The sequence below is a fragment of the Pavona decussata genome, unplaced genomic scaffold (genome assembly GCF_977016875.1).
Source record: "Pavona decussata unplaced genomic scaffold, jaPavDecu1.1 SCAFFOLD_83, whole genome shotgun sequence".
In the NCBI taxonomy this organism is placed as follows: domain Eukaryota; kingdom Metazoa; phylum Cnidaria; class Anthozoa; order Scleractinia; family Agariciidae; genus Pavona; species Pavona decussata.
The window spans coordinates 1,439,695-1,455,982 of NW_028145501.1; the positions used below are offsets into that span (position 1 = coordinate 1,439,695).

Sequence of the window (16,288 nt, forward strand, 5' to 3'; positions counted from 1 at the left end):
ATTTTTTACACGCGTTGCGATGCATTTTCTTGAGGTATTTTTGTGTTTCCCATACCTCTCAAAAGGACTTCACTCGAATGATTCATTTCGTGAAAGCACACGTTGTTTTGATTTGTTTATTGGTTTTAATACATCAATAAAATACAATACAGCCCAACTGACACTATTTCATTTATACTAGGCCGTCTGAGGCCAATTTTTTTCTATGCCAACTGGAATTCCTAAACTCTAGCCCCCGAAAAAAGAAAATTTCTCCCACTCCACCAAATTTAAGGACGGTGCCTTTTTTTGCTACTGCGCATGCATTCTGTGCATCTCGGGATGGTCCGAAGAAGTCGGGTTTCTTAATGGCGGTGGCTGCTAAAACGGAGATATTTTTGCGCGGTTTATAACTACGCGGGAAAATCAGATCTTGGCAAGGGTTATTGGAATCCGAAAAGAAACTTGGGGTTAACCACGCATTTTTCAGAGTTAACATGCTTTAATTTGGGGAAAATACCATACATTCTTTTGTATTTTGTGCTTTTTAGAATTTTTGTTGCTTAATTATCTCCAAAAAATGCGTGGTTGCCCCCAATTTTCTTTTTGGATTCCAATAGCCCTTGCTAAGATCTGCTTTTCCCGCATAGTCATAAACTGTACAAAAATACTTCGATATTAGCAGGCACCGTCCTTAAAATACATGAACATACCCCAAATGCAAATGCGTTTTAGAGCTGTTTCCATTCAAAATGAAAGGAAAAAAAATTTAATGTATTAGTAAAGGCAAAAAATCCTCAGCGATGTCTTTATGACAAAATTGTATAAAGGAATCAAGTTTTTATATCAAATCTATTAAGAACATTCTTGGTCATTGCAATCCAACGAATGAATTGAAATTGGAATTCTCCATTCCTCGGTTCCATACAAATTATATGTTAGAAAGAGGTTCTCACAGGATGTGTGCGAACATGACTTGGTGTTCCTTACAGGGTGCACAGCCTATGAAGACCCACTGCTCATGAATCCGCGGCCAGACGCTAACTCAAAAGATTATATCCCTTACTTTTTTCGAGTATTGATGTGGACTGCTACTGATTTAGTTTGAAAGGTGTAAGATAAAAAGCCAACAGCTTAACGGCACCGCCCAACGGCTCGGTAATACGAATTGCGACAAAGCGTTGAGGACAGCCACCATTAACTCAACAGCAATTTTAAGACCCTGAATGGTGACCCGGTCGGGGTTCATATCCACAACTTCTCGCCCTGCAATTGAACATCTATCTCCTCTGCTGTTAAATCTATTTCGCCCACTTAAAACAATTTCTGTTAACTATTTTTGCACCGTTCGTAAAATGGATAAAATCTACGCTACTAAAATCATTCTCTGATATTTTCTATCTCGAATCTCGTTACTGTCACGATTGATCGCTCCCTTATTACAACCAATTTAGACTAATCAGCATTACGAACACCTCATGGAACCTTAAGCTAGGGCGACATGGAAACAAATGAGGACAAAGACATGGAAAATTCCCAGACTTCGTGTAGAAATCTTTTCACGGTTTCCTTCTCTGTTAAATCTTCGGGAAGTGCTGCTTCCAAGGACACTTCCCATCGAGTTATCTCCGTCTTGAAGTCATTTACACTCGGACCCGGTCTGGAATACTCTGTCACCTCGTCGAGATAGACTGTCAAGTCAGAGAGGAGACCACCTTGTGCTCTACTGTGCGTGAATTTTGTAGACTTGATAGAGCGAATATGCTTTACTTCTTTCCACAAATCTTCCTGGACTGAAAAAGGCCGCTGGGAACCTGGATTATTGGCTTTCAGTACGCACTGAAACCGCTCGTATTTCGTTCCCCGGATGTCTTGCTCCGGCAAAGTATTACGGGACTGTAGTAGGAAGCGTATGTCAGACTCCAATCCATCCAATAGGATGTCTTCGTTTGCCTGGTTGATGGTATTGACTGAACTCCCGACAAGGTCACGTCCACGACCAACGTTGCAGTTTCGGCCCATGGTGTTCTTTCGGGTGTCATGGTTACAGCGCCGTAGCCACTTTCTCTTAACATCTGTCATGCACCAACGAAGGTTAGGAAACTTGATGTCGAAGAAACTGAGCTCGTTGTCGAGTCGGACATAAAATTCGACACCTTCATCAGATGTGCAAATGTCGACAGTATATCTCTCTGTAACATTTCTGTCGGGTCGGAATCCATGAAGGAGTAAAAATGTTTTCACCCTGTCCGGTGAATGTACAACGGTGTAAAATGAACTTCTCGAAGGGTTTCCTCGTTTGCGCTTCTTTCTGTTTTCTTCATTTTGAACAGCGCGGTTTGTTTTCCGTTTTCTTCGGCGCTCGCGTGCTTCCTCCTCATTAACGTATGTTACCTCACCAGGCGCGTTCCGCCTTGACTGTTGCATAGCAGCCTTCCGTTTGTTAGCTCGCAGCATTGCTATAGTAATGGACTCACCGTCTTCCAGCAGCACGTGCGGCACGCTGAACAGGTAAACGCGTCCAAAATGAACAGCAAATTCAAGATGTCCGTGAATCTGGGGATCGAAATCTCTCTCAAGAACCTACAAAATTGGAAAAGCAACATTAGTTTTGTTCTTGTCGATTGTCAGTTTGTGTTCCCAATCAGTACCTTGTTTTAGCCGGGGGGGGGGGGGGGGGGGAGAGATCTTATTCTCCTACGCAATCGTTCTTTGTGCCGTCCCGCAACGCTCGTCCTCACAAACCGCCGTTTGTAGAGAGGAGCGTTGCGTGACAACACAAAGGCTGCGTAGGACACTAAGATCTTCTTCACGTGATATATCAAACACGAGGAAGAATGTTTCATCCGATTTCCAAACACTGAGAAGTGGTTAGAAAAACACAACTCGAGGTGTTTGGAAATCGGATATAGCTTGCTCTTTTAACATTTCTTGGAGAAATTCAAAGCAAAAGTTCAAAAAATTTTATGATAATTTAGATCACATTTCCAAACCACCTTCACGGTATTGATTTCCTTTGCTTTCTCTTCATGAATTGTTAATGAGTTTGAGAAACAAAAAATAAAACCTCCAATGAAAACTCCGCAATATCTCTTCATTAGGAGGGACCGTCCACAAACCGGTCCTAATTACGTGAAAAAGAGGAAATAGGAACGACTCTAACAGAAAAGACTGCAGCTTAAAGAAAGTTAGCTAAGAACCAAATTTACTATCTTCCTTTGAAGTATCAATTACGTCGAATGACGTAAATTCGATGAAGATTTCGAGTTTTTTTATTTTATTTTTATTTCATGCAAAATAAATAAAGTTCTGCGAAATAGTATTTCATGAATATAGTGTTATTTACAACTCCTAAAAACTGTAAATAAGGTCTCAGGTGAAGTACCTTGAGTTGCAGGAAGAATTTCTCTGTAAAGCGTCGCTGTGGATACTCGTTGCAAGTGGGGTTTGTTACCAAGGCAACATGACGTGCAAGGTTATCATGTGTCTGGTGGCACGGGCCATCATAAGGTGTCAGAGTCACCTGATCGTTTTCGTTCCGACTGCCTTCAAACAATAGGAGACTTGCACCTTCCACGAAGCAGCCACTCATCAAAGATACACGGTCACGTGATGCTTGTACAGACATTTTCTCCAATTCTTTCTCCACCGCACGAATCGCGGGCTCAGTTCCCTTCACCTCTAAGAAGGCTGAACTGCGGGATCGTGGAAAACTCTCTCGAATGACGACACTCCTCGCGCCAGTCTTCCTTGCAATTTCTTGAGCCTTGCTCCGCTTGACGCCAGCGACGAAGGATGATAGAAGAGGAGACAAGAAAATCACGTGGTAATCTTCAGAGCCACTTACAGCAAGCATTATTTGCGCATCTCCATACAAACCTAACAGTTGATACGCGCGGTGCATGTGTTCTTTCACCAGCTCCAAGTGCCCCTTGTCCAGCGACTCTGCAAAATTACGCATGCGCAAGATATTCACCAGGGAATCTGGGACCTTTCTTTCAAAAGACGTTTCATGCGTTTGAAAGAACTCCATGAGGATTTCTCCAACCTGTGAGGTGATCATTTCCGCTTGGAGGTAGTGTGGGTCATTTGGGTTCTCTGTGGTGGATTTTTCAAGAGAGCGAATCAGCTCCTCCCACTGCATGTATACATCATCATCTGTCACCTTACCTTGCATAATCTGCAGCCTCTTTGTCGTGATGTGATCTTCGTTGAAGTTTTGAACATGGCCTTTGCGCATGCACTGAGCAAGAAGCATGGAGACCAGTATGTTAGACGTGTTCCCAGCACCAGCCCTGTTGCGTGACAGTCCTGTCACGTGACACCATCGGTGAATAAGACGGAGCACCAACAGGAGAATTGGATAAGTCTCCATGTAGCTTGACAGCAAAATTACCACTGATAAACTGTCTGGGTTAAGACACAAATCACAAGCAAGGCTGGAAGGACACTTGCTCTTAGTTGTCAACTTTGTAGTGGGTCTCTTACAAACAAGGACCTTAAACAAAAAACGAATTAAACTGTCAGAGTGAATGTATGAAATATCACATATTTGAACTGTGGATGAAAAATTGAAATGCATCCAAGACGACGGCAGTTATGTACGCAACTGGAGTCGCTGCCAAACAAAGCCTGAAAACGTCCTGGCCTGAAGGGGAATCGAACCCATGTCTTCTGTGATACCGTTACTGTACCGTACTAACTGAGCTATCAAGCCAATGACAATACATAGAATATCATATGTTTGAAATACGGGTGTAAACTTTGTGGAATACAAAAGACCATCCAAGTTGGCTTGATAGCATAGTTGGTGGACCAGTATCGCAGATAGACCATGGGTTCGAATCCCGTTCAAGCCTGAATTCGTTCAGGCTTTCTTTTCACAACAGCTAAAGTTGCGTACGTGAGTGAGATGGAATTAAATCAAAGTAATCAAGTTCAATAGAGGACAAAGATACGAATATTTAAAACGCCCAGTGCCACCTGCTTCCCGCGGGGCGAGGGACAAGTAGGTTTCCTGTACTTAAGGAAGAGAAACTTTTGTGACTGTTAAACTGCAGAGAGGTTTAAGTCGAATGGAACGAGACACCCACTACGTGAACATTATTGTGTTTCCTGAATAATCTTCCTTTCTTTTTTTGTGAGCTTAACACGAGCAGTACCCATTGCATTTTCTTTTTGAACGAACCTAAAACTTAAGAATCAAAGCAGTCGTGCTTACCGGGTAATTCTTTTTATTGACCAAACGAACTTGATGGAACAAATTTCCCGCTTCTTTGTTCTCTTCTTCGTTTTCTTGTTTTTCTTCCTTCAGATAAGGTACCAGTGCCTCGAGCGCCTTTGCTTGGTCTTGAACAGAAATGCTTCTCTCTTCCGAATACACCATAGGATCTTCAGACAGGGTGCTGGGTTGTGCGTCCTGTGGTAGTAAGCACAAATCCAAATCTGATTTGTCGTGAAAGAGGAGCGCGGCTGAAGAGCCAATCAGAGTGAACCGATAGTTGGGTGTGGCGGGCTTCAGATGTCGGTCGATAACCTTCTTTGTTCTAACTCTTGTTTTAAGCTCCTCTAGTAACCAGGTCTTCTCTTCATTGAAAAGTCTGACAAGACTCTGACCCACAGTTGTCCTAACGTCCTGGGCCTGGGACGAGCCTGGCGGGTCTTTGTGCGCTTTGATGGCCAACATGACGTCATTGATGAACCATGGAAGACCGAGGAACCGCTGATGGTGAACTGGTTCTGGGTCACCTGCGTGATCACGCGCATGCGTGTAAGCCACCATGTACCAGGCCGAGGCTTTAAGAAGCATGTCATTTGTTGTCTGCGATATTGTTAACAGCTGCTGACCGTCGATATCGAATTCGCTGAAGAACTGGCGACGGAAGTAAGATCGCATTTCAAAGATTACCTCACCAACGATTTCAGCTATCTCGGTTTTCTCTTTCCGCAAGCGATTTCGAAGCTTCAGGAAGCAACCTGTGAAGATTTCTGCTTCCGTTTCAATGCCGTACAAACGTTTCAATGACTGCATCTTATCTTGGTATTCCTGGTACATCTTTCTGGCCTCTTCAACGTATCTGTCGTGTCCCTGGAGCAAAAAAGACTTATCCACGCGCATTCTGGGGCTGTGTTTCTCAGACGCAGTGTCCTGGAACTTTTTACAGCGTCGATAAAGCTTTCCTAGAATCTTCTCTGAAGGATAACTGGGTTTATCAGTCTTCATCATAAAATCAGGACATTCCGATTTTATTCCAGGCATTTTAGGCCATAGTCCTGTCTTGGGCGCATCAACTGCTATAGAATGTAATTCTGCTAGATGAAGACAGATTTCTGACTCAACGCCACGTTCTTCCTGGTCTGCTAGAGCCTTATGTGCGTTGTCAATCACTCCTAACTGGTCTGACCGGATATAATCGACCACGAACTTGGTCATGTCGGCTACTGTGATTGGTTCAGATTGTTCCCGTTTTGGAAGAGTCTGATAGTCCATTGGAGGGAAATTTGGTTTCCTTGGCAACAGGCTTTTGTTCCAGCAGACGAAGTAAAGATCCCCGTCCAAGTCACCACCTACAGTAGAAAAGATCAGAATACTGATTCTCCTTTCCTGTAATTCCTATACTTCCGTTAAAGGATACTTGTCAGAAATAAGTGATACATCACAAAAACACTCGCTAGTTTATCTAAAATTTTTCGTCTAAGGTCATCTGCGCTTAGCAAAGTAGTCTTGACTCGCTGTGTTTCGAACCCGGCAATTAGAAAATTGGCTATAATCATCCCATATCCAACAAGACCAAACAAACAATATATTGATATTTTGCTAATTTCATTGCGTTCGACGTAGAAAGAACGCACCCCTAATAAGGATTGTATGGGTAAGTCAATCGATGAACGAATAAATTGATCTTAGGACAAGTATCTGGCATCCCCCGCAGATTTTGCATCGCCAACTTGGCAAAGGCGGTGAGAGGGAGCCTGGTAACATCGAACGCACTCCCTAACTTTTCATTATTACTAGTTTAACATTAACGATTAGAAGACGAAGTGATACCGGCAATGTCTCGTGTGTGGTGTAACAGGTGAATATCCCGTCGACGCTTAACCAATCAAAACTCTGGAATTACATTATTCAATGATCCGGTTGGAGCGATGTAAAATGACCAGACCAATCCGTTACCTGCCATTTCGTTGGGATGAGGTCGGGAACCGTGACGCGGGAAAACAATGCAGTCCACAAGATGGCTTAGACCAGGCGCATCAACAGCCTCGAGTTTGCGAACATCTCCCGGATGTAGACAAGGATTTCTTGTCACCACCACCGTTCCCCTGAGGACAACTTTTTCGTTCATGTTGAACTGGTCCTCTCGGTCCGAACGTGTTGAAACGGCAGAATACTGCACGAATACCTAAAATGACGAAATATTTTAACGAATTTTATCGATTGTAGTTTAAGGTATAATACAGTTTACATAGCTTTCTATTTTGCTTTTTACTTGTGATCAGAGAACACACTAGCCTAAAACAAGACGTTTTTTGTTTCACCTCATAAACTATCCCAGCAAACAACGGGCGAACATCACGACAACAAAACCCACAAGGCAACCTCATTCCCAGAACCTGCATAACCCTTATCCAGCGGAACTGGTTCCGCTGGATAAGCGTTACGTGGGCTCTGATAACGAGACTGCAAAACTGGCTTTATACTTATATGTGATGGTGATCTTTAAATCTAACAAAAAAAAAAAAAAAAAAAAAGAGAAAAACTTAGCGTTCCCGAGTCGCGAACGTGAAATCGGAGGTTGTTGTAAAGTAAAATTCGCCCCTTTCATTTAAACTGTAACGGTAAACAGTGATGCTAAGATTTTATCAGTTAAAAGAATTTTTAGACAAACCTGCCCCGGTTTCAATACGCCTAGCTCATCCATGACTCCCATCATCAAACGTGCCTCCGCTGGCGGCAAAAGAATGCGGGCACGGGAAAGAAGTTCGTTGATATGATTTCTGTACATGGCGACCAACAAGGATTTAAAGAACGGCTCAGTGGTCAGTGGTATCCCCGCGCTTGATATACTGTGATAGGAAACGCCCATTTTGGCCCCAGTCCCCAGCAACTCGATAGCGTCACGTTCATTAACCAGCATTCCTAGTAAGGAGAGTGAAAGCTCATCCTGGATTACAAAGTGTAGAAGGTTGTGTGTGGGTGGGGGGTTAGAAAGCAACCCTGTTTTTCACCTTGTTCAAACAGCCACAAATTTTTTAAGTTCTGCTGTAAAGTAGAAATTTTAAACCTGTATTCATACCCGTACAATAATTCTCTTAAATCAACTTTCCCTTCAAAGACTAAACCACAAGTTTCTTTGAGAGCTGACGCATTTTCAGTCAAGGGTTTGCGGTTTTAAAAAGAATATATGTCTCCTCGTGTTCTTGTTTGTTCTTGTTCTTACATTGAGGTAGAATATCTCACTGAACTTTTTTGTGAGCGAGGGAACTAATTTTGAGATGTTCATGTTGACATTACCCCATCATTGACAATGATCTTATTGTTATGGATGGCGACAGAGCTGCCGGTAAATGTGAACTCAAATAGATGAATGCTTTTGGTTTTTGATCGCCCAAGAAGTTCAGCAAGACACTTTTAACACCAAGTTCTCGGACAAAAGACCCCTAAAAAGGATAAATTGTCCATGTGCTCACATGCTTCGTTTTACTTACCCGCCAGTCTTTCCAGCATATCATTTTGCAGAGCGATGAATACCTCATCCGGGACACCCAGGTTAGAGAGTAACATGATGACCTGGTGGTTTAGATAAACGACCTGGGGACGAGACGTCTGCAGTACTTCGAGCCTGCGGTGGAAGCTCTCAAATTTGCACATGCTTGGACGGAAGAGGGCCTGTTTGCCTGGGAGGCTAGGATCCAGCGCAAGGACACCTTTGAAGCCAGCAAACCGGATTTGAAATGCTGAAGGGATGAAGGGCTTTGCGATCTTCTTTACAACCTACAACGTAAGGGAACTTAATTCAGGCTTACTTTAGCTATCTTTTTAATGGGGGAATAACTTAAGTACCATAAACATAGAAATGAAACTCAAAAAGATACTGCAAGGACTGATCAAACAACGTCAAAAAGGCTTGAGTCTGCGATATTTCGCCTGGCCACTCCTTGCAGTAGTCCTTTTGACTTTCATTTCTATGATTTTATCTATATTTGTATAAACTACCATTTTGTTGCTATGGAAAGTTCCTAATTGTCATATCTTGGAAACTCTAACTTCCACAGAGAAGTTCTTCGGATCATCTTTTTCTATTTAAAGGTTTTTAAGATTTTCCAGTCACAACCATACTTGGCAAGCCATGTGATCAGAGCAGAAAAATGGCTAAAACTCAAAAGGCGCGTACTTGTAAAAGTAGAAAACGTTGCGTTAGTTCAAAATCGCCAATGTTTACGAGACGTATTAATTTTTTTAAAAGTTAATTTTTTTTAAAGAAATTATGACGTCATTAGCACGTATTTTTATTCATTTTCTTTGGTAGCATTTATACTTCTTACAAAAACAACAAATGCTTACGTCATGTTGTAAAGAAAGCCGGAATACCTTTGACACATTCATCACTAAAGCGTCATAAAACACTACAAAACAGAGTATCCCAAAATGCCATCCCAAAATAATCCTTAACAACAACTCTCAACCTTGTCCCCCCTTGGCGCTGTTAGCAGTGTTGTTTTATTAAAGTTTGTTTGAGAAGCCCAGGAAAAGCCGATAATTAAACGATCGATCTCTTTCTTTAATACTGATTCCACTACGAAACTTTTCTTTTCATTCAAACTGCTGTGTTTTAAAAGCCTGTTTGCGTTTAATATCAATTTGAAGTACAGTGACATCTTTGATGATGGTTGCACCTTTCGGCAAGGGTGTGGCTGTAGTTTCCCGCCTGCTACAGCAACATTTCATGGCGAATTACATTAATCTTACAAACCTCGGCGACCAGCTCCCGTGAAATTCTGCCTACTCCATCAGAAAAGCAGTAATTCTGGTCAGCTGTACATATCTTGACATCGTCCTCCACGCCATGTAACGTACCTTGGCTTATCTCAATGCCCACGGTGTCTATCGATGTAGAGAAACACTGTCCCATACGAGCCATGTATGAAGCGACACATCTAGCAATTTAAATCAAACAACACAGATCACAATCATTTGTCTGTCTGCGAACCCTTTTGTTTTTTTGTTGTTGTTTTTTTTTAGTTTCTGCAGAGACAAAAAGGAAGACGGACAGAAATCCACAAAACTTTAGAACAAAAATTCATCTTCTAAATTGGCGCTCTTAATCCCCACAGAATCAACGAACGCTTTTCATTCGACGTATTCATTCTTGTTTTCCACGTTACCATGTTCCCACCAATAGCGTAGCTCTACTGCTCACTATGTTATCATGAACAACCCACAATTCCTTGATTCGCTCTGCCGAAGGGCTAACGCTCAAAACGTCAGCACTCGAATCTCTTTACGGTGGCCAATTAACCTTTATACTAGTTATCAATTCTATTGATGAATCAAACATTCGTTAGAAAGACGGGCAGGCAGACAGGGGGAGGAGTCCATTTCTTTTGATAGTTAGTTTTCGCTTTTTGTTAAGGTGAACCAAAATTTAATGCAAAATTAATTAAGTGACAGAAGCTTTGCCAAAGTCAGCAATGTGTTTGAGATCCTATTTCGGATTCTTCCCTTTATCAGTTTTCAAGTGACTGAAGGATTTGTACAGTCCCTTTACTGAACAAAATTTTCCGGAAGGCATCCTTGAAGATTGCAAATACCTTCATGTAATAAATGTCAATAAATGTTGATCTACAGCACATCTCTGACTTACTTGATATGCCTGAAGTCTCCCATCCATCTACGTATGTTATCCGGCTGAAGCCTGGGCCCGACAAACCAGCAGCTATGGTTACGAAGCTGACTGTTTGAGGATCCTAAGAAGTGAAACTGCTGACCTGCTATTCCCAGTCCTCCATTCAATACACGGTTGACGTCATCAAGCAGTAGATCCAGGCTCCCTCTTCCTGCTGATAGTTTCGAAAGGTCTTCGTCGCGAATGCTAACGCACAGAAAGTGATCTGTTTCATTTTCGTACTGCCTGAGGACACGATTTTTGACCATGACTTCCGGTGGGTACAGCAGTAGCCTCGTTGGGGTGATGACCGCGCGTTTTATTAGAGCGCAGTGGCTTGGGATGAGCCTGCTCTGAATTCCGGAAGTTGATTGGTTGCTTTGGTTTAGAAACACTTGCAAAGACTGTTCAGGGTCACAGAGCTTGTCTTTTTCTAAGGCTTTCTTCAACTGCTCCAAGGCCGTGGAAACCACAATTGAATTCTTGCTTTGCAGAAGGATTCCAAAAGTTCCAGATAGTCTACTGCGAACTCCTGGATGCAGAGAGATGACACTCTGTGCAGCGTACATGACATCGAAAGGCAAATCGGCGGGGAGATCCACATCTGGAATTCTTCCAAAGCTTTCCTTCACTCGGCAATGAAATGCTTTCTTTCCAAATCTATTCTGGATTACAGACAGCAAACGCATCAACGGGATGGATTCATTGCAAGGAATTGCAAAATAATAAGTCAAACATTGGCCCCACGCTTTTTCACTGTCAAGGATGTCGGAAACTCTTTCCCAGGCACTGTTATCAGAACGACGGACACCAGGAGCAGAGCGGTCGTGAAAAGTCCTCACTTCATCCGGGTATTCTTCATCAGTCGAGAAGCTGTCGGTTTCCGATTCATCTGACGAATTGACGGAGTCGCCTTCATCATCTCCTTGCAAAAAATCGTCATTGGCTTCTTCAACTTGCAGGGGACCATTCTGAGCTTTTTGGAATATTCGAGGAGGATGTTTAACAGTAAGGAAAATTTTCCTCACACCAGCATCTACGTCGGTATCTACAACTATGAAATCTTCAAGCTCATGGTATCTTAGCTCCATCTTGTAATACCCTGGCGTAGAGAATAGCAATGTCAACATCTTGAGGCTGTGGTCAAAATTAATCTTAACATCCTTCAGCCTCGGTTCTGAAGGCCATTCACATCGAAAATGACATCGATTTACAAACGTCCCAAGAAACAACGAATTTGCTGATAGCGAATGAAAAGAATCGCTCGCCTGGTGACGCTTCTTGGGAAGTGAAGCCTGCAGCCAAACCGGAAGTGGTTCCTCATCTCGGTTGGTCAGTTTAGAGCACCAGACTTCTGTCACGTGACAAATGAATTCTTCTTTGGATCTGAACTCTTTTCTCTTCACATCCTCGTTTGTTTGTAGCTCAAGGCTCAAGTGCTTCTGTGGTGCTTCTTCACTGGACAATGATGTGGGCTGAATTGTTTTCATGGACATAACATCAAAGTTGTTGTGTAGGAAATTTAACACGCGACTATGAAAACCTTCCATATAATACACGGAGACAGTTATCCGCGGGTTATAGCGCACAGTGCACACATTCTCAGTGTTTTCTTCTGTTGGAGGAGGTGAAAGACTTGGAGGTTTTACTTCACAATTGAACTCCTCCGCTTGAGAGTTCACCTTCTTGCAAGCCATTAAACTTCGTATTGCTTCCTTCATGTTTTCCTCCTTGATGCTCACATCTTCCGCTTCTTGTTTTTCTCTTTCATTGCAGATCACAACAAACTTACTGCCGGGTCGACGGGATGCGCGCCCGCGGGTCTGAACAAGGGCCCGCAAGTTGGCCGCGCCTTCAAAGCGCACGACCAGGTTACAAGTGGGGACATCAAGCCCTTCTTGAAGGACACTGGTGCTGACAAGGAGTTTTGTCACGCCTGATGTAAAGTTCTTTAACAGCATCTCTTGTTCATCTCTCCACGCCATTCCATCGTAGCTTCCTTGGCCATGGCCAACGAAGGCTTCAGGATTCAACTTTTCGCTCACTTCTGGGATAGCTCTGATCTGCTCGCACAACTTATAAGCTGTTTTGCGCATGCTTACAAAGACGATACCTCTGGACTTCTCATCGTCGTGAGCCTGTCTGACAAACTGCTTTATGTGTTTCACCAGGATGGTATACCTGTCTGACATGGGACAACCTTCTTCGTCAATGCTGTGGGCTAAATCTCTAACATCTGTATAAGTGGGTTTGGAAGCTAGAATCTTCTTCAATGCGTCATCTTTTGGAGAGACCGCATTCATTATACGTTGAACGCATTCTCGAAGGCATTGTAACGCATGCTTGAATCCAAGAACCTCGCTTAGATCCACAACGCTGAGCATTTGCATAATATGATCACCCACCATCAGTGGTTTAATTTTCCTTTTGTTACCATGGCAACTATCAATCAACCTTCTTAAAGCGCCTCTAAAATTAGGCGAGAACACAGGCAGCTCATGAAGACCTAAAGCTTGGCAGCCCTGTGCGTTGTCGATGTAGGTGGTTCTCAGTTCTTGGACGTGGTCCTGTATACACCTTTTAAGGCGAACCTGGTTGGTGTTCATAGCTGAGGCCACTTCGTAAACTGTATCAGGAGTGTTTACATGCGCCACTAGATCTTCAGATGCCACTGGCATCGAAATTTCACATTCCAGGTTGCTCAGTAGCTGCTGAAGCTGTTCTGTGGTTCTGTCAAGTGAAAATTCTCCAGCTGGTGATGCAGACAAGCCTAGTACAACAGGTTTAAACTTGTTTGAAATGGCCCGATAGTAACTCATGATCCAATTGTATGGATGGTTGCCTTGGCAATGGTGAGCCTCGTCGAAAACCAAGACGGAAACGTCCGACAGTCCAATGATTTTGTTATGCTCTGTCTCTGTCGCAAGAATATTCAGAAAAATCTGATGCGTTAAAACTAGGACATCTATCTTTCGATCTGCTAGTTTTTTATGCACATCCTTCTGTTGACAATGTTCCATCTCACCAACTAACGTTTCCACTCTTAAATCTGGCACCTGCTCCTTGATGTAGTTACTCTGTTGGTAGGCCAGCGGGACTCGGTCAACAAGAAACGCCATCAGTTTGTCCGGATTAAGCTTCTTCATGCAACTCAGTACCATAGCTGCTATCAGGGTCTTACCTGAGCCTGTGGGAAGATACACCAACGTATTCCTGCGGGTTGCAGAAAGAAATAGCTCTCTTTGGTAGTCCCGCGGGTTATGGCGTGTTAATGAATCGATTTCCCGCGAGGTATGGGTGAGCCCGCGGGTATCGCAATAAACCATTGGTTCGCTGAGTTGGTGAGGAGAACTATCTGTGATTGCAATTTGTGATACATTAATAACTTCGATGCCACATTCCTCTTCAAGTCTCTCACGAACTTTCGACAGCTTTCTTGCTGTAATCTCTTCGCCGTTGTTAGAAATGTAAACGTTGTCTATTTTGTAACAGACAAACTCTTTTGACGCAAGTTTAGTCACGTTGCCAATGTGCAATCCACACCGACAAAAAACTATGTAGGGACAGTATTGCGCACTTTTTCCACCCCTGGAGTTTTCAACCTTGTTGAGCTTCGTATACGCCTCGTCTTCTTTTCCTTCTTTCACAGCAAGGTGTAAGTGTGATGGTGGGATAGTTGCCAACATGAGTATTTCCCTTCCAGCCAGCTGTGCTCGGCATCCTTTACAGTGGAGTGCGACCACACCCATACGAGACCTTGAGGACATTATTGATCCAAATCTTATAGCATTCCTGGCAAGATATAAACGTTACTTGATAATACAGCTTTAATTAAACTAACCTGCAAGAGCGATGAGCCAATCAGTCAAGGTAAGTTGTTATTAACCTGCGACCAGTTATGGTAAAATTTATACATCTATTTAAGATGACTGTACGTTGACAGGCAACGAATGAAGCTTTCATAGAACAGGAGATAACAGAAGTGATATGATCTGTACGTCATAATCGTGCGCCAAATGTTCCAAGAGGAGGGAAGGGGTATTTGGGTTAGCTTTTGCTAGTTATGTACCGCTGGCCTCTCAGAGCCCCAACCGAACCATGGTCTATTCTGGGGCCAATTATACACCCCACCCTAGTCACTGTTTTCCTGAAATGCAACTTAAGCGATTCCGACCTAATTACTTCTACCTAGTAAGCCCTTCTATGGGTTCCTAAAATCAATTGACTCATTTGATAATTCACAGACCATATCTCTGGTAGCTTATTACTAAGAATTATAGGAATCCCCCCCCCCCCCCCCCGCCCTCCCCCTTGGCTCAAATACACTTCTGCCCCACCCTCCTACGCGTTTAACAAGTGCATAGACAGAGACAATACGCATGCGCAACGAGATGTCCTCCTAATGGACTGTCTTCTCCAGTAGTCTTCACCTTTCCCTTCACCCTCCCCTCCCTCAAATATGTGAGCATTCTATCAAATGCAGCGTAGAGCATGGAAAGATCTTAGCTCGATTTTTGAAGTTTAACGCTGATTAGCGGCTGAGTATCGCATTGCCAAGATCTTCAGGGAATTGACACACGATACCGGTTATATCAAAATGATGGGTTTTTTGACCAATTCTCGTTTAACTGAGTAGGCTGCCGTGCAAATTAATATAATTCCTTTTTATCTTCAGTTTTATGCAACCGAGAAAGTGTGCAACGTTAGAGTTGAAATGTCTGAAGAATCACATGCCGGACTATCACAATTCCCGTTCGACATCCTTCGTGTCGGCTTTCACGAGAGATAGCTGTCTGCAGTAAAACTCAACGTTTGCCTGACAAGCTAGGACGGTTAATATGATTTCTAACATTAAAAATATTCAGTGTACAGATTCGGCGATGAAACTGAAGTTTTAACAATTGTTAAATACGTTCCTTAACCCCGAAATATCACTATGTAGTTATAATACACTTTGTTATATTATGTATACATTAATTAACTGGGTTACTATTAAAATAGTATAGCATTCCTTCTTTTACCAAACTGTTTCCTTAGAAACGGCACAAAAATCGTTTGCTAGCATTCATGAAGTATATGAAGAAATTTCACGAGCAAAAATCGTTTTCCACACCGTGGAATATTTAATGCTTGGCTGATAGCATGACGGACACGAAACCATGAAACGTACATGGCGCTTAGTATTCAGCGTACTTCCTCGTTTGTTTCGCTGACTCCAGCCACTGGACTTGCCTTCCTTAGGGAATCATTTACATAGAAATAACAAACCTGTTCTGCTTGTGGTCTTTTCTCTTGAAACTCGTAGAGAAGCTTCCTATTCTTCAAGAATTTAACTTGTGAGAATTGTCATTTCCCAGAAAGTAACGCCTCGCAGATTTCTTGGAAAGATTTACACCTTATTACGAGAATTTCACGAAAACATT

General features: G+C 42.8%; 1 protein-coding gene across 1 annotated transcript; it reads right to left on the reverse strand.

Annotated features, from left to right (window-relative positions):
• Positions 1–105: 105 nt before the first annotated feature.
• On the reverse strand, positions 106–16,257 carry LOC146475764 (uncharacterized). The gene is made up of 9 exons (XM_085115481.1): positions 16,134–16,257; positions 10,845–14,657; positions 9,954–10,137; positions 8,689–8,974; positions 7,869–8,119; positions 7,154–7,382; positions 5,201–6,546; positions 3,365–4,477; positions 106–2,562 (listed from the first exon to the last, which is right to left on the reverse strand). Exons 2-9 carry the CDS (start codon positions 14,630–14,632, stop codon positions 1,471–1,473), a joined length of 8,289 nt encoding a protein of 2,762 aa, XP_084971607.1. The 5' UTR covers positions 14,633–14,657; positions 16,134–16,257; the 3' UTR covers positions 106–1,470.
• Between the last annotated feature and the right edge of the window lie 31 nt (positions 16,258–16,288).

Coding starts and splice junctions, on each gene's coding strand:
- LOC146475764 (XM_085115481.1), bottom strand. CDS start 14,632: ATGTCCTCAAGGTCTCGTATGGGTGTGGTCGCACTCCACTGTAAAGGA. Junction 7,383..7,868: donor GCGTATTGAAACCGGGGCAG/GTTTGTCTAAAA, acceptor TCGTCATTTTAG/GTATTCGTGCAGTATTCTGC. Junction 6,547..7,153: donor TCATCCCAACGAAATGGCAG/GTAACGGATTGG, acceptor TTTCTACTGTAG/GTGGTGACTTGGACGGGGAT.